Raw genomic sequence first — 25,206 nt, forward strand, 5'->3', positions numbered from 1 at the left:
TCTCATTTAAATAAAAAGTGCAAATCTGATTGTGAAAGGTTGAAAGGGCAGAAGTGATGAAGAGTTGCACTCTTTCAAAGGGTGCTAATGGTGAAAGGGCATGTCTCTTGCCAACGGGGATCCATAATGAAGAGGTGTGACCTCTCCCCCACATTGAGGGATATAAAGGAAAGGAATCAAAAGCATCCAGTGAGAGGACCATTGATCAGATCAGATCAGAACTGTTATTAAGTTACAGGAATTGGCAGCCTCCTAGTAGGGGACATTACAGTTTCTAATCAAAGAGGTAGACATCAATTAAGAATAACATGGTGTCAATGTATCAACAGATTGTCACTGAATAAAAAGATCAATCCCAATTGAAGACTGGAAATGGAGGATTGATATTAACTATCAAATTAATTAGAGAGCGTTAAAGAGAAGGTGAAAATGATTATCTTTATACTGTCCAATAAACAATTAAGCAATCCTATTAAGCATCGATCAAGGGAGAAGATAGCCACTTGAATAAGGAGTAATAGGTGTCTGTCGCTGATGAGAGCAAGTCCTCTTCGATATCCACAAGGAAAGGCAGCACGTAATAAACTCAAGATATCAAGCCAATATAATATCAACTGAAATACAGGTCGGAGTTGGTAATCAGTTGACTCAGGCATATGCATTGAAGGAGAGTAATGACATCAATGAGTCTAGAAAGCATCTTGTTAAGGTATCAAGTGATAATAGAACGAAATCTAATGATTAGTCATGCCATCGAAAACGATTAATTGAACAAGGAGTTCAGTATGCCAAAACCAAATTGGTTATGAAGATAGACTAATTAGATCATGATTTAGAGACAAATACTAATCAGCAATAGTGTTAAACATGTATGATTTAATGACAGCGATTAGACAATAAGGACAATTCTACATTAACGCATGAAGAAACATGATCAATATTATAAACTAATCCATCCATGTTATGAAGAGAAATGAGAGAAAGAGATGTGTCTTATCTATTTGAAGAGATGCAACTCATTAGGATTAGGAGGTATTTAATATGGAACCCCTACTCATTTTTGGACATCGTGGAGCTTTATATCTTTATTTATCATCAAGTTTGGATCAATCTCAGTGAGTAAATGCTGTAGGCACAATATCGGGTGCATAAGCAAAACAATCACAAATCAGAGACAGCACCATTTAAGTTGCAAGTGCAAAAAGTCATCATTAGGAAAGGCAACATATCACCATCGAGTGATATGAAGATCAACAATCTGCTTGTTATCACCAGTAAATCAGATATAATAATTTTGAGAAATTAAGTAATTGTCCCTTAATAGCATATAGTCTAAAATGGAACATTACAACGAGTCAAGGCTCAAGCTTGCCTAGTACGTAGTGAGTACTTGTCAAAAATCATCAAAATCTTGCCATAAACCTCTGCAAATTAGCTTTGGATAAAACTTGTCATGAAAATTTGTTGGAAAGTACTCAATTACTTGTCGAGTCTACTAACTATGGTACATCATGCCTCCTTTTAATCCCTATTGACAAACCGCCTATTAAACTACCACACCAAGTGACATTTCTAAACATGATGGTTGTAGACTCACCAAGCATTGCCTTTTAACACAAATTACTTAAGAATCCACCTGGACCTACTTATTAACAATGTCCATCTAGAGGCTTCAATTTGTAAACATATTGAAAATATCTTCACATGGAGAAAATGCTGTTGGCCTGAGACGTTAGAAGATCTTACTTGATAAACTTCAGCTCAAAAATTTCTCCAACAAAAATCCTCTAGCGGACACTTGGTGCTAATTTTGTTGTTTTCACTTCCAAGGACAAGGAAAGCTGATTTCATAACTCTTAACTAAAAGGATGAGGAAAGATGGTTCCATAGCCAATAATTAAAAGGACAAGGAAAGCCAGTTCTCTCCTCCTTTCGAAATTAATAACATTACTTTGGCATTTTCTCTCAAAAATTACTCTTCCTTAATTGTGTATTAACCTTTTGTATCGTTCGTCCTTTGTAAGTATTACTTCCTTTCCATTATTTTATAGTTATGTCCTCTTTTTTAGGCTAGTTCCTCCTATCAGCTGTTAATGTATTTCAAATCACATATATTGGTCATCTTTAGACATGATTATAGTATCATTTTATTTCATTTTTGTCATCACATATTTCAAGGTACAAAGAAATCTAAAAGATTATATCAAACGTCTATAAATTTAATTGTTTCAAAATGCTTGGATGTGGAAACTCTGAGAGCCAATCATAAAAAATACTATCTTGAAGAAATAAATGTTCAAAATCTATCATGGCTCCATCAATTAATGATTTCATTTAAGTTGACTTTATGACAGCCTTCCATCCCTTATAGGAGGGACTTCTCTAGCATTGCTAGCTTTTGATTCAAGAATTGTTTCACACGTTTTGATAATTCTTCACTGTTGATATTCTAAAGCTTTGTGGAGTATACAAATTTGTGATATATTCTAGTTGATACCATCAAAATCGTTGGTACTTCTTTTTTGCCTTATGTTAGGTGCAAAGCTGCAGTTCTGATATCTTGGCAGCATCAAAAGGCATTATGATCAAAAGAATGTTTCATGAACTCTTTCGCGGAAACGGTAAGCAAGATGAGACTTTCTAACCCTTGCTGTTTCCCAAAAATAATTGTTGTTGAGATATACCTATTTTGGGTACTTAAGGGCAAGAGCATTGAGTATTTAATACGCAAACAAATTTGTTAAAAAATATTGAGTTTTATATGTTATATTATTGATCCTAACATCAAGATTTCAGACCTCAAAAACTAAAAAAGTTTGTATATTTGCCGCATGGTATTGATCATTGAAATCGATTAGAGCCTCTACCCAACTTACTTTGAATGTCATGGAATAAAATGATAAAGGATATATATGAGAAGTAGGGTGAAGGTCCTCCGGAATCACAGAATGTACCCAAAATACACATCATGGGGTCAATCAATAGCAACTAGAAAATTGGCTAACTAATTGACTGATTATGAAAGATTTGTGAAGTTCTTTTTCTTTTCTTTTTTCATTTCCAAGATTCAACTCCATACTTTTTAAGCCAATCATCATCAAACAATATTTCATTAGTAGTGGATCACAACAACCCATTTCTCATGAGCATGAATGCTCCACTTAGCTTTCATCGCATCTAGGTGATGCTCACAGGGGTGAAGTGTCAGGAAACTCCATGTTTAAGCGTGCTTAAATTGGAGTAAGTACTCAGAGGAGTGACCTTCTAGGAAGTTTCAATGCTTCACACCCACGTGCATCACCGAGATGCAATGAGTACTATTTGGACCAGTCATGCTCAAGACAGATGGGACATTGTGAACTACTTACCACTCATGCAGTATGAATTGATAAAGATTGACTCAAAAACTATGCAGTTGAATCCTTTGAAATGATAAAGGAAGAAAATTCACATCATTTGACATATTGCAAAAACACCACCTACATGAAAATGATTGTGAAAGAGTCTAGTATTACAACAGACCTTTATGAAGGGTGAATACCCAAAGAAAACACCCACCACCACTGCCAGAAATGATGCCATGTACAGTAACAAAATATCTGTGAAAAAAGCTGCAACCCAGTAGGCAAGGGTCCTCATGCCACTCATTCGAAACAGACCAAAGAGCCCTAGCTGCTTATCAAGAACTACCTGCAGAAATATCAAGAAGTCTTTTGAATATCTCACAAAAGAATATTTGAAAGGTAAAGTAATCAAATAAACAAATAACTAAAATGTAGGGCACAAACACGTGTAGATGATTGTTTCTTCTCTAATTTTACCAGCAATATTATGGACATTGATCTCAAATTACATGTATGCAAACAAAATGCATAAATTCATAACAATCGGTAACAATTGAATAAAACAGATCAGGGTTTAAGTCAAGTAAAGAAGTGATCCAAATTGCACTTATACCCAGTTAAAAAACAAGCTCTACAACACCTATTTTAAAATCTTCCACTCATTCTTTGCATCACTCTACCCCACATTGCTCATTAAATGAGAGATCTATTCTGGACTAAATTAAGTTTCTTATGGCACTTGTTGAAATATCTATGGGCTAAATTCCATAAATATCGTCATACTTGATACTAAACTATCTAGCCAATAGAAGTATGCATTACAAAAATTAAACACAAAATGATTAGCAGATATTTGATATTAAACTAAGGAGGAAAAGTCTCCTTAAATAAGATTACAAACACTCTATCCAAACAGGATAAGAGCAACAACTAGCAGGATAAGACTTACAAATAATAAAGAAAAAATGCCTATGTAAAGAAAGCTAAACGTTTAGGTGCCCCCTTCTCAGATTGGGATGCTTCAATTCTAAAAGCATGGCCTTTCATTCAACTTCCTTATCATGGCAGTCAAATGCAAATTCCAAAAGGTAAGATTGACAGATCAAAAGTTGCTTGGATTTCTCCTCCTCGTGGGACTTTAAAGTTAAACTTTGATGGAGCTTCTAAAGGGAATCCAGGCCCAGCTGGGTGGGGGGCTGTGTAATAGGAGGTTACTCAGGAAATGTTATTGCTGCTCAATCATCTTCCTTTTCCCCAACCACAAACAGCATGGCTGAAGCACAGGCCCTTCTTCATGGTCTCTCATCGGTCCTATCTAGAAACATAAGAGCTATCCAAATTGAAGGAGACTCGTTAATAACCTTGAAAGCATGTAAAAAAAGAGAGTTATAACTGGAAAGTGCTTTACATCCTTAAACAAGTCTGGTCACTACTTGACAGGCTAAGCTCTTACGACTTAATCCACTGTTATAGAGAAGGCAACGGATTAGCAGACTGGCTTGCCAATCATGGTACCTCCCAAACTGAAGATATCAGACAATTTTCCCACAAGCAGTTGATGGATCTAAAACTGGTGAATGAAATACTCCAAAAAGAGTCCCATGTCCAAGAAAAAAGGATGAAAGTAAATGGAAAATGATACATGGCCGGCAGTTGGTATCTCGACACTATTGGATATTGGGTGGACTTTTCTACCTTTAGAGGTAATTGATCAGCAAGGGGCACAAATTTGAATTGACAAGCATTCTGCCAACTCACATACACAAGAAATGACCATCGTGCAGCTTTATAACTGAGTTGGCAAATACCACGCCAAGTCACATGGGTGCTCGAAGAAGATGTGAATCTGCAAATGATTTCTAACCTTTGTGTTTGTGTGCAGGTTAAATAATGTGAATGATGGTCTTCACCCGGGTACTACTCTATATTCTGCAGCAAGTTCCCTCAATCCTGGAACATGAGCTCCTCTATTGTCCTCAGATGGTTCTTCCCTAATTAGAAAAGAGTGTATAATTGTTCTATGGGTAGACTGTTGGGTGGTCCTATCATCGCCTTCTAAATTTCTAATTGACTTGGGGATTTCTCTCTTTCATTTCTTTGGCTTAGCCTGAGGTTACTTATGGTTGTTGTTATGTTTTGAAGGGTTTGGGCAGTTTATTCCATAAAGGCCCTAAATTCATGCTCCATAGTGTTGACGTGTCTGGAATCGCATTGCTGCAAACTCCATACGGCCAACGCAGAATAGAATAGCCGACTGATTATCCTACTCTCTCTTGAGATAAGGAAGTCCCTACTGCTGTTTTCTAAGTTTGATCAAAGGGGACTACCTCAAGGTTTCTTTTGCCAGGTCTTGACTACGGGATTTTTCGGTGGCTTGATGTGTTTTTGCTGGAAACACAAGGGGGACTTACGTTTAACTAGCAATTTATGGATAAGTTCCCTGGAACTTTTACGATCTTTCTATCGGATGATATCGGTTAATTTCATACTGCTTTGATAGGACTGCAGATTTTCTGAATAAAAAAGGGAAAAAAGGGGGGAAGGATAGAGAGGGAGAGAAAGACATGAGCTATGGATTATAACTAAGATAGCAAATTCAGTCAAGCAGACAGACACCTCCAGGAAACTAGATTAAACATCACCAGCCATTTAAACACAATGTTTGCATAAATCCAGTGCAATCTTCAAAGGAGAAACTAGATTTTCATATTATCAAGTACGATATTAGAACTTCTACATTCATAGTATGTATTTGATAACCGAACTGAGCATGAAAAGGGTCCAAATTAACCATGCAGAAAGAAAAGCAATCAGCCGTTCTCTAATGGTATGGACTGTAAGGATTCTATCAGATGCTTGATTTGAAAAATGCTATGTAAAATAAATAGACATAATTGAAAGCTTTCTAAATTAAGTGAAGAAGGAGACCATGCACTCACAAGGAAACTTGAAAACAGTCTTAATTCATTGCATTAATTCCTGTAAATTTCTCCAGAGCTTTCGCAACAATCCAAGAACTTCTTACAAAAAAGAGGGAAAACCAGTCCCTTAAATAGGCTTCAAAAAGGATGAATGGCCTAGATTTAATCTAAGCAAGGGGCCCAGATTCATCCATAAAGCATGGCTGCCCATACCCATAAATGGGAGGCAAATATCAACAACTACCCCAAAATGGGCAATAACTACCCAAAAAGGGATAATTACAACAATTTGGAACAATCCAAAACGATGCACCAAAAAAAGTTTACATTTGTTGACCAAAAGTCAACTATCACCGTTTTGGGCAAAAGTGTACTTTTAAGATTTGGAGGGAAAAAAGCACTTTTGAGAAATTACTCTCTCTATTTCGGTCTCACACTCTTTCTCTAGAAACTGATCCTCGCCATGCAGGTATTCCCGCCATAAATCACGACCTGCTGCTCGTTCTTCACGAACGTATTCCTAGAATTTGATACACAACTGGAAGAGCAGACTGAATGGAGGCATGGGAGGGTGGCGAATTTTGTACTGCATGCCCTCGAGATACTGGTCCACGTACTTTAAACCGTCCTTCCAGCTGGAGCGGTTACGCTCAAAGCATAATATATCTGAATGGAACTGACCAGCAAAACTCAAGTCCTTAGCGGAATAGGAAATCTTATCCGTCCCCAACATTTCTTCCCAGTCCGGCTGGATTGCACTGTCGGACAGGTCATTTATCCATCCTGAAACCATTGATCAGAGGATGGTCTTACCTAGTTCTTGCATGTTCCCCAGAATTACCTCACATGCGTCACTTTCTTTGTCAATAATTTCTTTGGTGTCGTTCTTCATGGTGATGGTCCAGTACCACTCCTTGAGAACACTGATGCTATGAGGATCTAGGATGGTAGACAATGTGGGAATTTGCGCATGTGTCCAGAAAAGAGCTCTCATGAGGGGAAGGGTAGAGGCTGCCACTTCGTGCATGTGAAGGGATTCCTTCTTTACCTCTAACAACTTGACTAGAGTGAGCTCTCGATGAAGGGTCATTTCTTTCACCTCCTTAAGGATCTGTTCTCCCCTTTTCTTGATGTCTTGCATCCACTCCTTGACAGCCTTTGCGGTATCCTGAATTCCTTCAAATTCAGTTGTGGTCCTTTGCACCAACGCTGTCGGGGGAATATGGGATTCGGAGGGGTTGTGTAATGGCCTTAGGAGCTGATCAGTGTATTCCTCGGCTTGCTCAGCACGAGCCCGATACATATCCTTTTCCGCTGTGATCTCTTTGAGTTGTCTGAGTATGTTCTGCACTGAATCCTTAAATTCTTCTTTTTCTTGCTCTTTGGTAGCTCGTCCGATGGGGACAGTTGTGATGCTATAATCTGCCAGTGTTATCTGATCTGTTGGCTTGTCTACAGGCGGGGTGGCAATATGAAGAGTGCAGTTCCTTTGCTCGTCCTTGGTCACTCTAGAATATGCCCTTGGTTTCTTCTTCCCTTTGGCTTTTGCTTGATCCATACGCGAGAAGATATCCTCTAGATCGATGGGTGTTTTGGTGGCGGCCCTACGCTGAGCTCTAGCAATCAGCCACTCTTGAGGCACTGTCTGGGTTGATGATAGGGTCAAGTCAGCATTTTGTTCTCCTACGTTCTCAACCAACTGACCACAAATTCGCAGCTGCCTTGCCACCGAAGGAGTGAAAGAGGTGTGAAGCTCTTTGCTTGCAGCTGAATTCTCCCCTATTTCGTTGAACAATTGCCCAACATCTTCATATGAAGGTTGCTCTTCAGTTCTCTCGAGCTCATGAGTTTCATCTATCCTTTGTTCTCCCTCGACGATGGAGTCGTCTTTGGCTATATTGAGGAGCAGCAACTCGTGATGGCTTTGTTGGGTAGGTTCATGCACTTTGACCCCCTGGGTGGATGGGATTTCTCTTTCTTCTATTTTGTTACCCAGTTCGGTCAACTCGAGGGCTCTTAGCTCAGTGTCCAGTACATCTGGCACAAGAGGATCATTGGCCTCAAATGCATCGATGTCGCTCTGGGAGGGCGGAGCAGGTACGCAATCCAATTCTATGGCATCGTCGGACGAACTGGGATCTTTTGAAGATGAAGTGACCTCCGGCCTCTTTATAGGAATCTTCTCCCTTCTTGTTCTTTTGGACGTCCAAGTTCCTCTGCAAGCCTTAGCCTTCTTTCTTTTCTTCGGTTTCTCAGTTCTTTCTCGGGGTGCACTAGATGTTCCTTTGTCTTCTGAAGACTGAGAATCGAGACTACCCATCAAATGGTAAGTGAACTAGACTCCCTCATGGACTAGCCTCTCGATCTGCTGATGTAACCACTGATCTGTGTACCTTGCTGGGGCTGCCATAACTGCCTCGAAATCTGTGATTGGGTCCTGGGACCAATCAACGCCTGGCAAGAGATGCCTTACTGCTTCAAATTCTCGGGCCTAGAGGCAATTCCCTGAGTCTGTGAGCTGATCTGGGACCCGACGGTATTCAAAGAGTTGCATTTGCTGCACACTCAACCTAGAATATTCTCGTTGCCTGACCTCGTAGTCATCGGAGCAATTCTTCCAATAGTCTTCAACTAACTCCTTTGCTTTGTACCTTCGACCATAGGCTCTTTTAGCCAGATTATCGTGATCAAAGTATTTTCTTGGGAAATGGTCTTGTAGGAGGCCAACTCTACAAGGGACTCCTCTGCTAGGGTAGGGGTCTTCAAGTGGACATCATGGCTGCCTATGATCATAGGAAATGTGAATCCAGCCTGCTTGCTTTCTCGGAGTAAGATGTCGGGCGGGCGGGACTGCCTTGCAACCTCCATAGGAATTACTTTGTCGGTTGGATACCGTGGAAGTCGGAGGGGAGCACCATCGAAGCCAGCTATTCGGATGTAGGAAAACCTGGGGAACTGAATGAACCAGGCTCCATACCTCTGCACTAAAGTAGTAGCTTGCTCCGAGAGCCTTATGTGTAACCCTCCCTACATTAGCCTAACCAGGCACATTGTGAAGGCGTCATTGACGCGTTCATACTGACCAACCGCGTAAGCCGGGCTGTTCTTTTCCCTCTGAGCTATATCCTGGTAGTGCAGCTGTGGGTAACAATCATAGACTTTCACCTGACCAGGCCCATTCCCGATTTCACCTTTCATTATCAATCCTGGCAGTGGTTGGTTCTTGGCGAACATATAGACCAAATAAGAGGTCATGGTGAAGTACTTCTTCGTTTCGAGCTCAATCGGCTGAGTGTGGATGTTATCGCTTATGATCTGGGCCCAATCAAACTTAGACTTTCCGGCGAAGACCTGCTCTGTAAAATAGAACATCCATTCTTCAAAGTAGCTGGACTTAGGAAGTCCCATGACTCGGCTGAGTAAGGTGACCATATCCCCATGTTCATTATGAAAATCACTCCTGGGGGTCTTTTTCACAATCCTGGTGCTCGAAGGCCTTTTCTCCTTCAACCATTCTTCGTTGATCAGCGCTTTGCATCGGGTCGGATTCATATCATATGCCCCTTGTGCTTCGTCTATGGTTGTAGCTGTGGGATTATTTGGAAAGAGGATGTCAAATGCATCACCAATAGCCTCAGGGGAGAAGTCGGTGATAGTCATATTCACCAGAAGCACTAGTCTGGACTTTGGTTCATAATGCCGAGCAGCCTCCACTACTAATTCATAGTTCTATATCGCTGGAGGAAAACCCGCCGCTTGGGCGATGCCACTTTCCACCATCTGCCCAGGCCTGCCATGTGCGTTGGGTGAGAAGACCCGATTCCTGAAGCCCTGAATATCGATATGGCCAAGGTCAGTATCACCAATGTTGTCCCAGACGCTCTGAACTTCGACTCCCGCAATCCTCCCCTCTGATACTGATACTTCATCCTTTCAACCTTACGGGGGATATCTGATTTGGACGCTCGTGAGGTTTCGGCTGCTGTGGGAGTTTTTGATGATTCCACCACCGATTTAGGCATTTATCTTGCACAGCCGGATGCGGGTTACGAGGTGATACAAGAAAGGTAATGCGGGTTAGATAACAAAATGCTCCAGCATGCCAGGATTAATTTTAAAATTTAGTTTGGACATGGAGCAATATTTCTAGCTAAGAGCTTGATCAATCCCGAAACCAGAATATTCACGAAGATTCCTAACTACGCATTTATACTTATCTTTTATGGATTTTGGATTAACTTTCAACAGAGACAAAGCATGAAAATTTTCCTAAGTTTGAAAAGAGATGCAATTTCTGGCGAAGCCTTAAGAGTGGATTTCTAAATTTCGAGTGCTTTGAACAATGTTTATGAGCGAAAGAGATGCAAATTTTAAGAATTCAAGCACTGCGATCAAATTTTATGCATTTGTCTATTTGATTTAAGCATTTTTCAAATGATCATACGCAACAAAGCGTACTTACCTGACGGGAGCGGATGGCGAGAGATTACCCAACCTTGTCGCGTGAAATGAACGGACGATCCTGCAAAGTTTGAATTCCAACGGTTATCTCTTTGTTTTAAATTTTCGCGGTTGTTGGACAAAAGAGAACTTATCATTTTAAATGGTTTTCTTCTTACCCTGGGTGATTGGCAATCTGAGTTTAAATGATCAGGAGGAGCTAATGCAACACTTTACCTTCTTATTTTCGGACCTTGGATGGTTTTCAAATTTCGAACTGCGTTTTCCTCTTTGCAAGCTTCGCAAATTTCGCGTTTTATATTTCGCGATTTGCACACTTCTAGCGAATTTCGGAGGTCTTTGGGGTTTTAGGCGAGCTGGAGATTTTCGAAGCACTTAGCACGCTTCGTAATTTTTTAAAACTTTGGACCTGAACGCCCCCTTTTCGCATGCTTTGTAAAACCCTGGAGTCATAGCGCCCTTTGCGATCTTGGCGATTCCTGGAATTTCGGAGCTCGACGCCTATAAGAAAAACTTCGGACTTCCAACGCCTATATGCAGGTTATGTTAGACGCATTCGCTACCCAAGGAAGGGTTTGGCGGTCTGAAAAAACCTTGGAGGGTTGAGTGTGGATGTTAACCTCTTGAACTGTGCCACCCTTCGCGATTTTCACGATTTCAAGAGTCACAGCGCCCTCATTCGCCAAAAAAAAAACCTTCGGACCTGGACACCCTATGCGATCTTCGGAGCATTCGCCCTCTTCGTTAGCAAGTTGTAACACTTGTATTTTTCTAATTTTAGCTTTCCAAGTCCGAAAAGGACTTCGAGGCTTTAAACGATTTTCGGAGCTGGGGCACTTTGCGACTTTCGGACCAAATGTGTCCCTTTTAAATATTTCGCGTTTTATACCTTTTAATTCCAAGGGTCCGAAAATGGGTGAATTTCGGACCAAGTGCGTCCCTTTTAAATATTTCGCACACTCTCCATTTGCCCTCCAGGGTCCGAAAAAGAAGACTTAAGTGATTTCAGACGATTTTCGGACCTAAATGTGTTTTCGTGATTTTGCCCTCGAGATACTATCTAATTTTTACTCCCAGGTCCGAATTTGAGCATCTTAAGTGATTTTCGGAGATGGGGGAGGTTTTTCAAAATCTCGCACTTCATACCCTTTTCGAAATTGTTCTAGGGTCCGAAAATGAGGCGCTTTAGTGATTTTAGACCACGAGGCCCGTTTTGGAACATTTCGCGCTTTATACTTTTTAATCCCAAGGGTCCGAAAATGAAAAACTTAAGTGATTTCGGACTACTTCGCACTTTATCTCCTCCTTTTAAAATTCGCTCCAAGGTCCGAAAAAGTAACAAGTTAAAGGTTTCAGACTTAGAAGATGATCCCTTGCGACATTTCGCACCTACACATTCGCCCTGGGGTCCGAAAATGTAACGCCCAAGTGCTTTCAGAGTTGGAAACACATCTGGCGAACTTCGGACCTGAATGCCCATATGCGTGTGCTCTTTACGTTAGCCATTTTTTAAATTTCGGAGCTGGGGTCCGAAAATAGGGGGGTTCTAAGGCGTTTTTGGGGCCTGAGGAAAACTTTGTAATTTGCACCCTCCATCCTTCGTCCCAGGGTCCGAATTTGGACATTTTTAGCGATTATCGGACCTGGAACCATCTTTTGCAATACTTAAAGGCTTTCGCATTATTTTCAGACCAAATGGAAAGCATCAGATTTTGAAATTTTCGCCCCAGGGTCCGAAATTCGATCTCCTGGGCGATTTTGGCAAGATTATCTTAGTGAAACTGTTCGGACCTCGAACTAGCCTTTTGCCGGATTTCACAAATTTGGTTTTAGGAGGCCTCAGAATTCTAAGGCATTTGGCCAGGCAATTCGATCGTTCATTAGCAAGGGAAAATTATCTTTTCTTCAAATCTTATAAACATCGCTGCGACAATCCTTATGCAGTCTGTTTCACGGCTATTGTGCGAAAAACGGCGGTTTTGGTCTTCGTGCGACCTTTAGGCGCACTGTCCTTGCTTGGTTGGCTCCACCAATTCCTACTACCTTACGCCTACCTAAGGCGATTTCAAAACTTCGAACAAAACTCTTGGCGTTCACGCCCGAGAGCTAGACTAGCCGGGAGGATTCATCGGCTCATTACTCTTACATCAATCCCTTCACGGACCAGTCGCGGACTCGCTCGAAGAGATGCGAGAAACTCCACACAAAACTCAGCAGGCAACGATGGAAAACTCAAAACAGGAAGGGGGACCCTGTCGGCGACAGGGAGCGTGTGCAACGCACAACACATAGCTAGTGTCGCTTTCTTTCTTTCTCTTCCTAGAGCTCTTATGGTTCGCTGACTTAAGTGCATTAACTAGTTCCCTTAGGCTGGCAGGAACATGCTCTGATACCACTATAATGTCCTCTTATGTAAATTCTTAGGAATTAGGGACTATCAACTCGCAAAATTAATTTCAAGAGACTTCTTTCCATAAAAACTCAATTGCAAGAGACTGCTTTCCAATCAAAGACTCTAAAATCCTTTATAAAACTTATATTGGCGATAACTGATACCACTTAGTATAAAAATGATATGATCTGCTATATAGCTATATCTGAACATACAATCCATGTCAATATAATGTTCATGTATTATTAGATGTGATGAGTATCTTGATGTTTGAATCTGATCTGTGTGTTTACTCCAATCTGCAATTATGGAGTTAACTTTACTCTTCCTGATATGATAATATAAATTTCGCTGTAAGTTTTCCCACAACCATTTATAGCTACCCTGATACAGCAATATCAATATGCTGTTAGTCTTTCACACTATTGCTTAATAGCGATGAAGATAGAGCTGCTGTTTCGGATTTGCTTTAAAATATGCAATGGGGATGGTACTGTTCCTGAATGATAACTTTAGAAATATGCAACCGGTTTGCCAATAAGGCTGCTGCTTAATTAGAGCGATACAAATCTGGATGAGAAATAGAATTGTCCGATACCTTGGAATGGTCAGTGGATGTCCCTATAATCCGTCAAGAAGAGGCATGAATTAACTAATTATTTAGTTAGTTCCCGATCTAACTTTGTTCTTCCAGCCATAGACGATTTCCATTTGTTATGTGACTAATAATCGCTGATGATAACACTAACTTCACTGTTTCTAATGGATTAATTCCAAACCCCATACGATCATGTCCATCTTCCTAATCGGCTTGTCCCTCGTGTTCTGGTTTGTCACTTGTTGTCTTGAGGTCTTTGATACAATTTGTCGTTTACATATTATCGCATTTGGTGGAGAGATGCATACTTCATTAGCGCTGTACTCCTTTCCTCCATCAACGGAAGTAGCAGAAGTTTATGTGCTTAGAAGGCTCAAAACATTAAGTTGCCTCAAAGTCTAGCATCCGAATCATATTACCATACGGAGATATTATTTTGGAAGATATAACATCGTCTGCGTTGACACCAGATAATCATCGTCTTCCTTTATCGCTGTCACATATAATCTTACTTATTCTAATCGCTATTCAAAGTTAAGAGATGCTTTGACTTGTAAAGATTGTTTGGTCTATTGTGAATCTTATTTACAAATTCGTCTCCATGGGAGACTTCTTGAATTTGGATGATCTTCGAGGTACCACCTATGTTATTAACCCCTAATAGATTTTGCTATTGACCTAAGAAGCATTATAATCCTCCCACCGAAGTTTGGTTCAGTCTTCTACACTATCGATAGTTATTGTGTTTCTACGTTATATTGGCTATCGTCTTCAAATTAATTCGCTTAATGAATATTATTATTCTATATATATATATATATATTCAATTTCAATTTTATCATTAAATTGTGTTTCCAGGTGGGGGGACATTACAGATGGGTTGTTTTTTGAATAGTTTCAGTGGGTTTGCTATGGGACTTTCAGCAGGGCTGGTCATATTTTGAGTTTGTGTATGAATCTTATGCAGGGATAAATCAGCAACCCAGCCCAATATATGTACTCTTTTATTCATATTAATATAAATTTATAGGCTTTTGCCATTTGCTTCGGAAAAAAAAAACTATTAAAGAAACAATAAATAAAGAATTTTACTTTGTCTATCCTAAAAAATAATTGAGCATTATAAATAAAGAATTACTTTAATATCCTCCCTTAATGGTCAATCTACTAATTACACCAGGCTTATCCCAAAATTTTACAAATTTGTCAAGAATCAAAGACTCGGTAAGAATGTCTACAATTTGATTCTTGAAAGGACAACATTGCAACATAACTGATCTGTCTTCTACAAGTTGCTTGATGAAATGACAATAAAGTTCCACATAATTGGTATGCTTGTGGAAGACTCAATTCTTGGCAGGTTTTAACACTCCTCGATTGTCACACAACAATAGTGAAGACCTTGCTTGAGGCCTCTTCATGTCTAAAGGCATCCTTCTAAGCCATGTTACCTCACATGCTGCTTTGACTACTCAATATACTAATTATGTTGAGAATAGACCTACTACCTACTATTTCTTGCTGGTCCGTGTGACTACATTTGTGCCCAGGCTGAAAACATGACCTGAATTAGATTTTTTGTCATCTACAAAACTTTTCCAATTTAAAAATCTGTAAACCTTACCAACCTAGTATCTTTTCTTTTGCTATACAAAATTCCAAACTCAAGTTTCCCTTCCACATATCTAAACATCCTATTTGTTGCAGTCCAATGTTCTACTTTGGGTGATATCATGAATCTAGAAATGAAACTCATAGCATAGCTCAAATCAAGCCCCTAGTGGGTATAAGATAAATTAAGCTCCCCACTAATTGCCTGTATGTTGACTCATCAATTGTCTGAAGGTCAATTTTAAATCAAAGTTTTAGCCGTTTCCTCATAGGTATTGACATGTTTTGCAATCTATTATTTCGAATAAACTCATAGCATATTTAGATTGTGGAAAAAAAAAAATTGGGACCTGTTTGAATAACTTCTGCACCTAGGCAATAATGTAAGAGGCCTCGATAAATAATGTCAAAATCTATACTCATATCTAATTTGATCTTTTCAACTGTGTATGCCTCCTCACCTATAATAATGATCTGACCTACATAAATAACTAACAAAAAGATACCATTGCTAGTTCTTGTAACATACAAATTTGGATCTGAAGTACTCTATTGGAAAAACTATTAAACCAAATAACTTTGAATTTTGATGTACCATGCCCTAGTGCCTACTTCAGGCCATATAAAGCTTTCTTCGGTCTAGAATCTGCATACAAGATGCCCCTTCTACAACCTGAAAAACCTATGCTTGCGACATGTACACTTCTTCCTCCAAATCTCCATTGAGGAAGGCACTCTTTACATCCATTTGATGGATTGTCTACTCAAACTATGCAACCATGGTAGAATTAGTCAAATGGTGCTCATCTTTGCTATAGGAGCAAAGGTCTCCTCATCGTCAATACTTTCTCTTGTGAGAACCCTTTTTCAACCAACTGAGTTTTGCACTTGTTTTGCTTGCTCTTGCCTCTTCATGATCTTCTTTCAATCATTTCATTGTCTCAAATAGTCCAATGGTGCTTTCCCACAACTTTGGTCTCTTCTTAGGAGCCTCTTCAACCAAATAACTATTGTCACCATGACTTGGTTTGTCTGTTTCTATGTCATAATGATGCTAATCCAGGTTGTCATCAAAAAATTATAGTATTGTTACCTATCTAGGAGACTCCTAATGCTCAAAATCCTCCTCCCTTCTAGTGGTTTCTGCTGAAACTAAACACCTAAATCCTTAGCCATAACAAGCTGGTCTTTAGTAATCTTAATCTTTGAAGAAATTTGGAAGGGCCTAGATTCCTCATCAATCACAACATCTCTACCAAAATTCAAGCAGTTAGCGTCAACATTAACCAGCTTGTAGGCCTTGATTTTCATTGTACCTTGTAAACATTAATTTCTTACTCTTAGGATCTAACTTGGTTCTCTTTGCATCTGGAATCCAAATATATGCAATAGAACCAAAGAACTTAAATTCACTAAATTTTGGTTTCTATCAGGCCATGCTTCCTCTGGGATCTTCTGTTTCACTACTTGTGTTGCAAATTTGTATAGTAAATGAATTGTTGTACATAGTGCCTCAACCCAAAACTTTTTGGGAAAACTCTTGTTCTCCATCATACATTAGAATGTTTCCATGATAGTATAGTTCCTCCTCTCAACCACTCCATTTTGTTGTGAAGTGTCAGGTGTCAGCTATTGTATATTGTCATTTTATGTCGTTTCCAATACAAAAGTCATTGAATTCTTGGGAATAGAATTCGCTTCCATTATCACATATAAGAGTGATTATAGCACAAACTCTTTCTCTACAAATGCTTTGAACATTTGAAATTCCATAAAACACATCTAATTTTAATTTGGGAAAATACATCCACATTTTCTTACTAAAATCATCTACAAATAAAAGAAAATACTTGGCACCAATGACCGATGTTGTGTTCATTGGTCCACAAATGTTTGCATGAACTACTTGTAGGACTCTTTTGGCTCTTCAAGCCTATTTGTCCTCAAATGGGATGCAGTGTTGCTTCCCTACTTGGCAATCTCCACAAACTCCCTATATCTATTGTTCGATGTTAGGTAATCCATCAACCAAATTCTCTTTAGTCAACTAAGAGAGATACAATAAATTGAGGTGCCTATATTGCTAATGCCAAAGTGTATTGATATCAGATGCACTCTTGGCTACTAATGTATGCTCTTTGACCTATCCAATGTCAGCCACTTAATAAAATTTTCCCTTTACAGGATATTTGCAAATTACCCCTGCCAAAAATCGTATGCTCCTCACCATCGTTGAAAATCATCGAATCAGTATAAGCCATGTACTCTCTGAACTAGTCTTTATGTGGAAGAAATGACATGATTATCCTAAATCCATACACCATGCAAATGACGTAGATTGCTTTGCTAGTCATTTAGCCATGAATACATACAAGGCTAATTCTTTCTCCTCGGAATGCTTTGCAACATGAGCCTTTTGTAGAGGCTCTACCTAGTTGAATTTTTGTTTAGCCAACCACTTTCTGCAATGCTTCTTCATATGACCCATCTTAACACAATAATGACATTTGATGTTTTTCAAATTGCTTGAAGTATCATCATTAGTACCTTGTCTTTTCTTTTGTGACCATTACCTATGCTCTTATCTTTGGCAACAAATGCCTATTCTACACTCTATGTTTCAATGCTACTACCAAACAATTTCTTCCATTTGTCCTACTACAAGAGCTTATTGCACAACTCTTCAAACTTCAAGGCAACACTGGTAGAGATGATATTGAGAGTATCAATCAAATGTTCATAAGCAGGTGGTATGTTTGTCCGTATAATTACCGCCATGTCCTCCTCTTCCATCTTTCAACCTATGGATGACAACTAATCATGGATGTCCTTAATTTTGAGTAAAAGCTCTTGCAAGGATGTTTTCTCATCCATCATGGTAAAAAAAACATATTCTTCAAAAAGAAGGCCTTGCCTTTATTTGAAGTCTGAACCTCTAGAAGCATTTCATTACCCACTAATAATTTTATAATTTATTAACATAACTACTTCTTGTCACATTCATCAAACTTGTCTACGTCTTCACCATTAATTGCTAATCAAGTGTTGGGACCAAGGACAATCTTATCAAGATATCTATACTCGAAAAATGTTAGCATTCGTTGCTTCTAGGTGTTGTAATTTTTGCCAAAAAAATGTTGGCTGCCTTCCAACTTGATGTTAGGTAAAGAGGCCATCTTCCTTTCCACAACTTGTAATCACAAATCGCTGATTCAAAAACCTTTACAGCTAAATATCTTCCAAATCATTTGCACAAATTTTGTTGTATCTACGAAAAAATTAAAAACTGTGCCCTAGCCACAAGTTTAAAAATTCATCATTGCCAAACCTAGAAAAAAATACTGAAATTTTTTTCTAAAACCCTAGCCTCGTGGATTTTCCAAAAAAATTCAAACAACCCTGGATTTTATTTAAAAATCAACAAAAATTTGTCCCTAGCCATTGGACCTATGGCCTTCACCGGTCAAAAAGTTTGTCTATGGTTTCAACTCTTTTATATGGTTATATTTGTTTTCGAAAAGTTTGTGAAATACTGATTCACCCCCCCTCTCAGTATTTCTGTTTTGGTTTTCAGATCTGATTATCAGTTAACAAATATGTTTAATAACAGTTTGCAAAGGATGATAATCGATTTGTTATCAAAAGAAACAAATCAAAAGGTGTGATTGCCATCATGTATGTTAAGTAAAACAAATAATCATATGGCTGCAGTTAGAAAAGGAAAGGACGTGTCTCTTTTCAAGACATATCTAATTTAAAATAAGTCACCTCTTTTCAGAATTAATGAGACATATATATGGAGATTGTAAATGAAATTTGAATGTGTGTGGAGTGTGAGTACGTATCAAGAACATTTAATCACATGCAATGAGGGTCTTATACATAAAAAAAAACTGATAGAGCAGAAATATGAGAAGAACATAAAATATATTTTCAGGTCTGAAAGAAGAGCCTAATACACATTTGATGAAGAAAAGTGTGATCATATCATCATAGTATGGCAGATTTGAGGACAGGCTTATAGCAAGATCGTGTGGGAATTATTTCAGATTAACAAAGGAGTTGTAACTCTTGTGGATATCATTTGAATGAGGGGTTGGTTGCTCTACAAGTTGTAAAGAGACTATTGTTCATATAAAGCAATTTTATTGCCATGCTTTTCTCCTATAAGGGTTTCCACATATATATTGTGTCCTTGTGTTCATTGCATTTAAGTTGTTCCTATATTTGATTAATCAAGTTTAAATATGAAAAAGTGATTATTATACTGATTCACAAACTCAGCAAGCCCAAAAAATACGACTAAGCAAAAACTCTGTAAGCCCAAAAAATAAAACTCGGCAAAAACTCAGCAAAATAAAAAATTGCTTAAATTTCATTACAAACACTTTTTTTTTTTTGCAAAATTCAATGACGGGATGTTTCCAATGAGTCTATAAATGAGTACAAAAGTTTTTTCTATTAAATTTGATTTGATTTGAATGCAAATTGAGTACAAAATCGCATCCTTATGTGAAATCTTGATATGATGGTGAAGGCGGTTGATTATCGTTCCAAAAAAATCTTGATATGATCATGAAACATTCTTTTGATCAGTCAAATTCGCCCAAGGATGTCAAGTATGGAAGATGTTTAGGCAGGATCAATGTTCGCCAGAGCATAAGAAAGTTGTCCAAGACTCAGTCGGGCTCACCTTATGATCAAGTAAAATTGTCCGACGGATGGTAAACTCCTACCAATGGTTAATTAACTCTTGGCAAGAGTTAGTTAAACTCCTACTTGATATTAGACCATGTTGGAAGAAAAAAATAAAAATAAAATAATAAATAAACTGAGGCATGGAAGTGTAAAGTAAGTTGGAAAATAAATTTGGCACATGAAATAAATTATAATTATTTTCCAAAATTAAAATTATTTTCAAGGATTATTTTTCAACACTTAGAATTATTTCAAAATAATAAAAAAATAAAATAAAATAAATTCAAGAATTTTGGAAATTAAAAGAAAGTTCTAGAAGATTCCTTGATAAAGATGATTTCGATAGATAAAATAAAACTTTCCATTTTGGAAAGATTAAAAAAAAAAAACACAAAAAAATAATAAAAATTTATTAAAAAATAAAAAATAAAACAATAAAACAAAAATAAAACTTCTAATATATTTTTTTTGATCAATGACTATATTTTCAACCAACTCATTTTCACAATTCATTATTCAGGTTGAGAATTTGGAGAGCAAATGAGAAGAAGTTTTCTCTCAAAATTTGTCAATTTTGAATTTTTGAAGAGAAATTTTCCAGAATAAAATTGTTCGAAGTGTTGAAATCAAGAAATTAGGTGTTTTTTTTAGATTTTAAGACAGAATTTCAGAGTTGAAAGTAAATTTCAATCATTCAAAGATTCAATCCAACTGAATTTTCTTACCTTTCTGTCTTATTTCTTTCAATTTTATCAATTTCTTGACCAAATCCTTCACTTTCAGTCCGCTTTTTCGCAGAAATTTACCCTTTTGACAGGCTGAAACTGAAATTTTCAGAAAAGAGAATTAAAAACCAAATTAAAACCTGAAAATAATATGGAATTTTCATGTGTTTTTTCAGGAATGGCAGACAAAGGATTTGCCTTGTCTAGAAGCATGGAAGATGGCACATGGCTGTCCAAATGAAAAATTCGCCCAAGGAAAGGAATGTCAGACAAAGGTTGTCTAGAAGTTTGGAAGATTGCACATCAACTGGAATGGCCAAGCCATCCTCAAGTCCGCCCATGGCATGGAAACATTCAAGTTTGCCTATGTATGTTGGAAGGATGGCTAAGACTCTTCAAACTCCGCCTATGTGCAAACAAAGTTGGCATGCTCATGGCAAACTCCTCCCTTCAATCAAGTAACCCATGGCAGAGGTTCATCAAACTCCTACCTTGGTTAAGGAAAAAAATCAGAAAAATTGGTTAAGTGTTGATACCTTGGAGAATAAAATTTCAAAATTTGGTTAAGTGCCAAGGAAAATTCCCTAAGCAAGAAGCAAATCCGCCCTACCAAGTGTGTGGCACAAGCAACATGAAGTCCACCTAGATGGATGTTCAAACATTATTCCAAGGGGAAAAGATGTCCAAGGTGTTTGCACATACGGGTAAACGAATAAATGCAGAAAATAAATGCACAGAACATAATGGAAATATATTAAATAACTAGTCTCTGTATTAATTCAACAGTCCATGTACATCAAGTACTTATAACATTAAACCAAACACGACTATCATGACGATACTAAGAAGGAACCGTATGCAATATATAATACCCGAAGGGGTGCGACCAACTGTCGCATCCAACTACCCTTCGGGATGACTAACTAACTGACCGTCATAACTCATTATTACCAACGACAACATAAACATAACATAATGATTATTCCCGGCAACACATCCCCCCCAAGAAAAGAAGTCGTCTCCGGACGACTTAATACAAAATAGAGATGACATTAAACAGAACCAAGGTAGAGAACTGCTGACGCCAATCGAGCCCGGAACTTATACACCTGCTGCATCCTCGCCTGAAAACCCTTTTCAGCTACCATCTGATGCTCAAGTGCATCCTTTGACATCACAGTCCTCCTGTGCCTAACCCAAACTTGTCTGCAAAACATGCTGTTCAGTCTCAACCTCCACAAACTGCTACTCAAATGATACTGTCTCCCTAGCCAATTTGTCCTCGATAGCCACCCGTGCTGCCCCTCGACCCCGCCCTGTACTGCGACAGGGAGCGCACCTGGGGCGTTGCCCCAGACCCCGCGGGGGAGCTTCCCCTAGACCCCACTGGGGCCCTGCCCCAGACCCCTAGTTTATTTTTGGAGCTACAATACACTTTTTAAGTTGGGCGAAGGGCATCTGAGAAGTCATGGTAAGTGTTGGGGTTGTATGAGTTCTTGACGATGCAGCATCGCACGTTCTATATGCCCCACTATGCTATAGGGTTGTTCTTGGAGGCCACGCGGGAAGCAGTGCCGGAGGCAAAGTTGGAGGTACGACCGCAGGGACCGTTGGCAGCGAGTGAGCCTCCTATCATGTATTGGAGACACCTGGACATTGGGCACTCTTCCGCGAAGCAGAAACGGATGGTGGATACGGCCTCAGGGGAACCTGATAGTGGGAGGGAGACTTCCAGTAGTACAGAGGATTTAGAAGCGGAGGATGAGGAGAATGATAGCAGCAGGGCGACGAAGGAGAGGGTCCTTTTTGCCCCACCCTTGCTACCGATGGGCACACCTATGATGTCATCCGGAGTGGGAGGCACCTTTATTCCTGCATTTGGGCAGAGCCGCACGCCAGTTGCACTTGGCCCCATCCAGCAACAAGTAGCATCACCTCCGCCAGATCGAGCACCACCTTCGGGACCAGCCTCGACCACGAAGGCACTTACCGAAGACATGGCAGAGTCGCGTACGGAGGAGTCGCCGCATCGGGTAGTAGTCGATGAGGAACAGGGGCTGAGGGAAGTGGTTGATACGGAGCCTCAGGTGTGATTGGATGTTGTTGGAACTAAGGCAGTGGTGACTGTTTTTGCCTCTTTATTGGAGGAGCCCATGGCTATGGCGACCCATTCCCCGGTCGTAGAGATGCATATAGACCCGTCGGCCTCGTTCCCGAATGCCGGTACATGTGTCTCGCCAGAGGAATCGTCCAAGTCTACTACCTCTGCTCGAGTCTCGCGGCAAGGTGAGAATACAGCAGCTCCCACAGGTTGTACCAATGTCATCTGGAATTGTTGCGTCAGCTAGCTCTCCATAGCCACGACGGACGGGTCTGTACGCATCTCTATGACTGGGGAATGGGTCGCCATAGCCATGGGCTCCTCCAACAAAGAGGCAGAAACAGTCACCACTGCCTCAGTTCCAACAACATCCAATCGCACCTAAGACTCTGTATCAACCACCTCCCTCAGCCCCTGCTCCTCATCGACTACTACCCAATGTGGCGACTCCTCCGTATGCGACTCTGCCATGTCTTCGGTAAGTGCCTCCGTGGTCGGCGCTGGTCCTGAAGGTGGTGCTTAATCCGGCGGAGGTGATGCTACCTATTGCTGGATGGGGCCAAGTGCAACTGGCGTGCGGCTCTGCCCAAATGCAGGAATAAAGGTGCCTCCCACTCTGGATGACATCACTGGTGTGCCCATCGGTAGCAAGGGTGGGGCAAAAAGGACCCTCTCCTCCGTCGCCCTGCTGCTATCATCCTCCTCATCCTCCACTTCTGAATCCTCTGTACTACTGGAAGTCTCCCTCCCACTATCAGGTTCCCCTGAGGCCGTATCCACTGTCCGTTTCCGTTTCGCGAAAGAGTGCCCAATGTCCAGGTGTCTCCAATACATGATAGGAGGCTCACCCGCTGCCAACGGTCCCTGTGGTCGTACCACCAACTCTGCCTCCGGCACTACTTCCTGTGTGGTCTCCAAGAACAACCCTATAGCATAGTGGGGCATATAGAACGTGCGATGCTGCATCGTCAAGAACTCATACATGCGCTCTACTAGCAACGCGGCCCAATCGTACACAATGTCGTTCATAAGCCTGTTCATGAGCATAATCTGAGGGAAGGCTATGTCAGACGCTCTACCGAATCCCGTCAACCTGCTCTTAATGACATCCATAATGCACCGCCAGTGGCCCTCTGCAACAAAGGTCTTACGGATTCCTCGTCCCTTCATGGCATTAGCCACACTGTCCAGCTCTGCTGTCGTCAAGTTCCTGGATATTAATTTAATCCAATACTCCTCCTCACGCTTCATCTTCTTAGCCTTCAACTCGATTTTCCTGCCCTGTCTGCCTAGGATGTCGAATACTCTGGTAAAGTCCACCGCTTTGAAGGATATGGTGACATCCCTCCCGAGGTACTCAAAAGTACTCGTGCGTGTGTCTGTCGAAGGTGTCCACCATGAACCGTAGGGCACCCTCATACTCGCGGATAGGAAACAAGGGCATTCGAATAGCCCACTCCACTTCTGCCTTACAAAGGTTCTGCTTCACCAAATCATTGTTGGGAGTGTCCTGCAGAAAGTAAATGCACAGAACATACACCTGCTACGTCCTACGCGCTTCTCGTGGTAGGCTTTCAATTTGGACCCGTTGGTGGCAAGTCTATTTTCAATGGCCATCCGAAGACCTGGAACCACAAATTCTACAGAGACCACGGTCTCCTTCCTGTACATAAGAAGAAGAAGAATAATAAAGATTTTGAAGGTTGCGGCCTTCCACACAGGGTTCCAATTGTTGCCGACACAAATGAACTTGGGATTATCTACGTCACCGAGGTTCGGGCCATCTCCCTTCCAATATTCTCTATATTCTGGCAAGTACACCTCCTCTGTTACTTGCTTTGGTTCCTCTACTTCGACCCTGTAACTCTGGAACATTTCGTAATCCTCCATCTGCCAGTGAAAGAGCCCGTTCAATGACCTTGTCTCATCCTCAGAGCACTCTCCTAGTTTGAGAATCCCTTCATCGTTGGGCTCCCTGCAGCCCCATCCTTCGTCCCTCAGGTCGCCTTTTCCTTCACCCTTCGATTCCGAAGATGATGCCAGTTCCTCGCCGACAACCTGGGTCCTCAGATCAATGGTGTACTTCCGCCCCCCTTTCTCCATAGAAAGGGTGTTCTTTTTCCAATCGTCGTTCACCTTTGCTGTAACCAGCCACCCTCTGCCTAAGATGGCGCCATACCCCTTCTTCTTGAGTGGGATTACCACAAAATCTAGTATGAAGGGTTGCGTGCCGATGGTGATCGGCTGGGCCATCAGGGTGTCGAGTGGCTTGATGCCGTGCTGGTCTACACCTACCAAGTTGAACGTGGGTGGCCATAGTGTTGGCTTCCCCAGGTTCTTCCACGTATTCTCTAG

The 25,206-nt window shown here is 40.3% G+C and overlaps 1 protein-coding gene across 9 annotated transcripts in view; it reads right to left on the reverse strand.

Annotated features, from left to right (window-relative positions):
- Positions 1–25,206, reverse strand: part of LOC131027665 (uncharacterized) — a 300,093-nt gene that overhangs the window by 80,684 nt on the left and 194,203 nt on the right. For all 9 annotated transcript variants that reach the window (XR_009102519.2, XM_057957732.2, XM_057957733.2 and 6 more), the window contains one exon: positions 3,523–3,690. Coding sequence is in view for 8 of the 9 variants with exons in the window: in XM_057957732.2 (XP_057813715.1) it covers positions 3,523–3,690 (168 nt within the window). In the remaining variant the exon portion in view is untranslated. The remainder of the gene's footprint in view (positions 1–3,522; positions 3,691–25,206) is intronic.

Source organism: Cryptomeria japonica, chromosome 8 (genome assembly GCF_030272615.1).
Source record: "Cryptomeria japonica chromosome 8, Sugi_1.0, whole genome shotgun sequence".
Lineage (NCBI taxonomy): Eukaryota > Viridiplantae > Streptophyta > Pinopsida > Cupressales > Cupressaceae > Cryptomeria > Cryptomeria japonica.